Here is a 6,718-nt window from a genome sequence, read left to right as displayed (position 1 = left end):
CTCTAGCAACAACGAGGACCCGTCAACAAAACCCTCTCAATCATCCAATTTGGTTTGTGAGAAATTAACTTTTTGGTGGGAGCGCCAAATCTACCTGTCAAAAAGGGAAAAAAGTGGCTCTTTCTGCGGTTCACCAAATCTACCCTATCAAAAAGGGAAGAACGTGGCTCTTTTTGGGGCTTTCTCTAGCTTTGTTTGCGCACCTCACCCGATTTGGTGCAATAGTTTGCGGCTACGTATGAAAAGAAGATGCTATTACTTTTCATGCTTTTAGAGTAGTATATTTTTAATGATAGTTTTTGCTAATCAAGTGATGCCACATGGTTCAATGTGCTTGCAATAATCTAAAAAATGTTCTTATGCTACCTGACTAAAGACAATATTCCCAAAGCTCTCATGCTACTAAATCTTTTTAAAGACTACCTCTAGCACTAGAATATCTTCTATACTAGTACATGGTTGCTTTTCGACAGGTGCGGCGCATTTTCACCGTAAAACACTTGGAAAATTAGGAGATTGCCATAAAAAATTACACTAAAATAACCCCCCAAAAAAAAAATCACCAACCCTGTCAATTTTTAAGGATAAGGGTGCCCATCAAAATTCAAGGCTGCTAGTATGTATACTTGAGAGTCTACGTGCATGTAAGGGACCTTTTTTTTTCGACTTAGATGGACGTCGATAGAATTCAAAGTTTTTCACAACCTTCTTCAAAGTAAAACAAGCAGTAGACCCCCTTCTCACAACCTTCTTCAAGGTAAAACAAGCAGTAGACCCCCTACTCCTCCCTCAACTTGAGTATGAATGAAATTTATAAATTGCCAAAAACTGAGAGGAGTAAGCACTTGTACAAAGAGGTGGACATGGAACGATCTATGCATGCAATAACTAAACATGGCATCCAAATTTGCTGCAATTCAACCTGCCTCGTGTTTGGTACTTGTACATCTAGGCAAGTTCATGAAAGCTACTACCAAACAATTAGCATTAGAACCAATAATTTATACATAGGCCTTCCTGACCAGTATCCAATCGAGTTTATCATTAAGATGAAACTCGTATCTTCGAGAAATGAAGTTTTTATATTGCACAATTTACATGTCAAAGTGTTATAAACATCAAGAAACTGACCTTGATGTTTCAACTCTGATTTGTAATTACAACAAATGTATTGGATTAGCTCATAACCTACTTCATGACTCATGAACCACCTTAACTGAGCTAATGCTTATTAGCTTGAAGCATGCGGGGCCTAGAGAATGCCCAAGGGTTTCTCCATGGTTCTGAAACCTTCTAACCTTTCAAGCCTTCGCTTGTTGACCTACATGTTGCATATCTGCATGGCAGACAAAATTTAACGAATAGCATAGCTAATCCCAGAGAAAACATAGCCTTCAAGGAAACTTTGGCACAAACTTACTATTTCAGGACTAAGATCACCGTCTTCTTGAACTTATGGGAGAAGGTGCTGACTGATAAGGCTCGAGGGCATTGAGATGCCCTCTGTTTTTCCTCCATTCGCACATCTACTCAAGCCACATTCATTCTCATTCACACAAGTGGCATTGGTTCTCATTCACACATGCTACGAATTACCTTCAATTCTTGTATAATGCATTTCTTGCTTGACCTGCCAAGATAGCAATGCTACACCAGCCTGTCAATTCATTTTATTATTTTCCTATATAGCTTTTGCCAAAGCTGCAAGCGTTTGATTCACCTCGTAGGTTCCCCCAGTTTTCATGAAACCATGAACAACTTTGACATCGATTTCATTAAGAGGAGAAAATCACAAAAGGCTATCCAAAATGGTTGAGAGGTGCTCCAACACCTGTGTGCAGTCTGCCTCTGTACCTGCCATGTTAATTGAATGATACTCCAAACCCATCCATTGTGAAATATGGGCATAATGGGGCCGCAGAAAAAGTGGGCCCAGCAACTCTAAGATAACGGTCCCTGGCCGTGCAAACAGAATGTGAGTGAGACCTGCTCCATGGACTCCTATGATTATTGATGCATCATTCACCGCTTGAACCTGCTCTTTCATTTTCATATGGGCAAGTGTCCCATTGATGATCTGAACACTCCTTTTCTTGCTCCGACCATTATATTTTTTAGATTGAACCTGTGCCCACGTCTCCATTGAGTTGAAAAGTTCTTGCTCATTCTGCAGTCTAATTTCAGGCTTGCCAGTATGCCGGGGGTGAGCTAGGTAGCTTTCACGACGAACAAAGAGAATTTTGATGTCACTGCTGGTCCTCCTATTCAAGATCCCAAATGCAGCTTTAAACATCTCACCAAATTCCCGAAGCCTTGCAATCTTGGTGTTATCCTCTGCCTGCCTCAACTCACTTGCCGGACAACCTTTGCATGGTAATCCTGAGTTCAACCCTTTGAAGAGGGCTGTCTCATAGCCAAGCGGTGTAAAGATGACATGATCAAAGCAAACAGAGGTAGCGTAGTTCTTAACATACTTCACATTGCTAAACAGAGCTTCCCAGCCATCATCCATTGGAGACTGTTAATGAGGAAACATAGGCCATGTCAAAAACAAAACTTAGTAGCTATGTAGAAACACGAGGGTGATTATCTCTAAGTAAACATATGTTGTAAAGACATGCAACAGCAAATCAAAAGAAAACTCCACGAAACTTTAAGAAGATTGAACATTCAAATACGCAGAGTGCTAATGAAGCATGTCCTTCTCCTAGAAAACAAAAGATAACAAAGAAGAACAAGGAAAATTTCCAAAAAAGATGCCCTATGAGAACAAAGTACACTTCTCTCGGAGCAAATAGATGGTTTGAATGCCACTATAGTAGAGATGGAGGTGAAACTTCCACCTACACAAAAGTCATCAGCAGGTAGAGAGTAATAACAGGTTGATCCACACTATCATGATATGGGGTCACAGGTACTTCTGTGGCTACTATTTACTTGTATAGGTTGTGTCTTCCTATTGGAGTCAGAGATTGGGAATGCCTTTCAAAGCATCAAAGGTCTTCATATTATGCTGGGCTTTAGAGTCCCTAGGTCAGATGGCGTTGTGGAGATGGGTTTCAGGATGATGCTCCCAGGCAGGAGGTGTGGGTTCCTCACTCTTTTCATCTCCTGGTTCATATGTAATAAGTTTTTGTAGTAATATTTATATGTCAAGAAAAAAAAATGGAGAGAGACTGCGATGCCCCCTAGAGACCAGGACCCACACGCAAACTAAAATTTGTACTTTATATTCACTTCCTGATGTATTGCTATAATGTTCTCTAGCCCAGCCCTGGTCTGATGCAGAGCAGCTGCCATCGCTTATTTGAGGGTTTTTCTCCCTTTGTTCCACCATTCAGCATTCCAACACTAAGTAAAGACTTAGACACACAGTTGCAAGCTGCCAGCTGGGGATTTTAGCATCCTGCATTCCTCGAAAGCAAGAGGTTTGCTTTTTTTCATCAATTTCAGCATGAGTATAATTTGAAGCCAAGTGAACTCTCTGTAGATCTTTGGTTCATTTATATCAGCACTATATACACGGTACTGTAGATTGATTTATGTGTTTTGAGTGAGTTTGCAAGTATTACATTGTGTCCTCTGCTCTCACAAAGCTAGAGTGACAGTAGTCTTGCATTTCATATCAGAGCATAAGCGTCTCCTCAAGTTTTTCGTTTTTTGGCCACCAGTGAGCTGCCAAGCCCCGTGGCTTAAATGGGGTTGCAATGCAACCTTGCTTCTGCACAACTTTCTAGCAGACTACCTCCCTCAAGGATCAGCTATCCATGACCTCTCACCATTGTCATCCGAAAGGTCTGGGCCTTCTGCCCAAAACTCAGAGCAGCAACAGGCTGCAACCAACGAGGCATACTGCACAGACCACCTGGTTTTAAAGGCTCTCCCCACCATAATCATGACCATAACTCACCACATTCAATTCCAAGCAAGGCGGGCAGCTTCGTTGTTGACACCAAAAATAACATTCCCAAAGGCACTGCCCCAAGGCTTCTCTGCAGATGGGTAGAAGATAGTTGATCAGCAGAAAACCCTAAAACGCGGACAGAAACCCTAAAATGCAGGAAATCAGAAAAACAGCATCAAGCATATGAGCGGGCTCTGATACCATGTTGGTATCCACAGGATCTGAAGCTCAAGCTATGGAGGGTGGAAGATTTTCATGATGTGAGTGTAGGAGAGAGAGGAGGGTTCAAGGAGAGAGATGAAGTTCAATCCACGACAATGGTGAAGAAAGAAAGAAAGATATATTAAGCGTCTACTAAAGACCCAATGGGCCTATGAGACCAAAGTGATACAATAACGTCCATGGCATATTTCATCATGGAATGGAAAATAAAACAGAAAGAAAACATAACCATAGCTATCTCACTGGGGTGATACAAAACTGTCCATGGAAACTCATCATGGAATACTAAAAACATAGAAACATGAGAGCAACATCAGCTCCGAGTAGATGGTATACCACTCTCCAAAATATCAAGCATGGGGCTAATGAGTATGGCCGAGAGGTCTCCCTCACCTATGTCACGTGGAAAGGTAGCTCGATGGCGGTGGAGCATGTCCTGGATCTGGAGCTGATGAGGTGATCGTGGCTGACCGGGGGGTGGGGTGTTGGGGGGGGGGCACGCTGGAGTGCACAGAGGCTCGGTCCGAGGTAACTCCTCTCAGGCAAGGTAGGTCCATAGCTGCTCATGGAGGGTCCACAAGATCCACTATGTCAGTGTCCTCCACCTCCTGGGTCCGAAAGAAACTGGTGATAGTTGGCTGGCGAGGGAGGGGGCGGGGTGGCTAGAGCCGAAGCTCTCTCAAGAAGGTCTCCATGTGTCTGTAGAGCTCAAGCAGGAAGAGGCCTAGGCAACGCTAGTCCTGGAAGTCAATGATCCTAGAGAGTGGACCAAATCCCTCACGAAATAGACAGTGAAACCTCCTGCGGATCTCATAGTATACCATATGTAATGCTCTTCCGTCTCAACCTCTGTGTGGCATAGTCGGCAGATCCTCTCCTCTCTGGGTACTGAGAGTAACACTAAAAGAATATATCCATTAAAAAAAACAAACAAAGAGCCTCACGCTCTCGCATCAGCCAAGAATATCTTGCATAGGGCACTACAACATGGTACCCAATGTAGTGAGGCTGACAGGGTGGTCTTGGGGTGGTGGGAAATGATGGCTCCAATCCTCCTAAATGATGTGAGCGTGGGTAGTGGCCACTATGTCAGGGGCATCGGGCTTTGCATAGCTCGATGGCTCTGTCTAATGTCACTCCTCTCGGCCGGGCTCTTGCATCAGCCTGGAAGTCGGGGGGAGTGGGTAGATCTGCTGTCCGGGCTCTAGTCTGGAAGAAGTCAATGAGAGCTGTCTATGTTGGTCCTCAGGCCGGTGCAACTCATTTGGTATACCACAAGAGAGATGTGATATACCACAAGAGACGCAAGAGAGCGATGTATCATGTTGCACAACTCAAATGATATTCTTATTGTAATAAGAACCTCCCAAGTACATGCTTTTATAGGCTGGGACTCTTCCTACTAGAGCTTCATCGCCACAGAGACTTAATGATTAGGGAGTCCAGACCCCATGGGAGACATCCACCTCGGCCCCAAGCGACCATCACTCAGTTCTTCCGACCACGAGAGGACGCCCCACCAGCCATGGATGACATACCCACAGCCTCATCGAGCCACACATTCTTGAGTGCCCGACCCCCCGCCAGACCCCACTCTGGTGTGAATCTAGACCGGGCCACGGCACTCCAACGAGCCCAACTCCCTGGACCTCACCAGCAACACAGACATCATCCCGAGCTTGAGGAGATCTTAGAGAGGCATAGAGCCACCTTCCCACACTCGGCGGATCTGCAAAGCCTTCTACAAGCTAACCCCATGCTCAATATCCTCGATGGCCCCCTCCCCCTACCAAGGGTTAGCTCCATAGGTTGTATCATGATGATGGTCCCACTTTGTATCATTTGGCTCGGATTTGACATTCCCAGCTCATAGCTTTAGTCTTGGTTTTTCTTGTACCATGATGAGATTACATGGACACTTTTGTATCACTTATGGTCTCATAGACCCACTAGATCTTTTGAAGATGTTTAATATAACTTTCTTTCTTTCTCTACATCGAGTTGTGTGACATTAGACAGAGCCACTGAGCTGTGCGGAGCCTGATGCCCCCGAAATAGTGGCCCACCCACGCTCAGGTCACCTCAGGAGGATCAGAGCCATCATTTTCCACCACCGCAAGACTTTCTCCCGCCCTGTCAGCCTCACTGCCTTGGGTCCCATGTTGCAGCGCCCTATGCGAGATATTCTTGGCTGATGAGGATCTTTGTTCTTTTCATGGATATTTTCTTTTAGTTTTACTTTCAGTACCATGATGATGTATTCCATGGACATGATGTAACATTTTGGTCTCATAGGTCATTTTTGTTGGGTTTTATGCTGTGTATGCACCCAGAGGAGTGCTAGTGATCATCAGTAGATTACTGGGGCACTTTTTTCCCCCAGTTTAGCTTAGGTTCACTTATAAGCAATTTATAAGTGTTTTGGTCCACCCGGCACATTTTATGGCCGGACATGTGAACACATCTCTTTAGGTCACTTATTATGTGGCTATTGTACTTCACATTTTGATCATCTGGATATACAGCAGTCGTGTTCTCTCTCTGTTGCTCTCCACGCCTGTTTGCAGCATCTCCAAACCCTAACCCTAACAC

General features: G+C 44.3%; 1 protein-coding gene across 2 annotated transcripts in view; it reads right to left on the bottom strand.

The window, feature by feature from the left end:
* Positions 1-1,066: 1,066 nt before the first annotated feature.
* LOC147622948 (beta-1,2-xylosyltransferase RCN11-like) overlaps positions 1,067-6,718 on the bottom strand; it is a 31,712-nt gene continuing 26,060 nt past the window's right edge. The window contains exons 3-4 of one of the 2 annotated variants that reach the window (XR_015269557.1): positions 1,421-2,518; positions 1,067-1,336 (exon numbers count right to left, since the gene is read on the bottom strand). Coding sequence is in view for 1 of the 2 variants with exons in the window: in XM_086822558.1 (XP_086678684.1) it covers positions 1,790-2,518 (729 nt within the window). In the remaining variant the exon portion in view is untranslated. Of the gene's footprint in view, positions 2,519-6,718 lie in introns of both variants that reach the window. The other variant, XM_086822558.1, reaches the window with a different exon arrangement.

The sequence above is a fragment of the Cibotium barometz genome, chromosome 28 (genome assembly GCF_041138505.1).
Source record: "Cibotium barometz isolate CiBa-2024 chromosome 28, ASM4113850v1, whole genome shotgun sequence".
Classification (NCBI taxonomy): Eukaryota; Viridiplantae; Streptophyta; class Polypodiopsida; order Cyatheales; family Cibotiaceae; genus Cibotium; species Cibotium barometz.
Note: the sequence above shows the minus strand (reverse complement) of the source record. Positions and strands in the feature narration are given on the sequence as shown.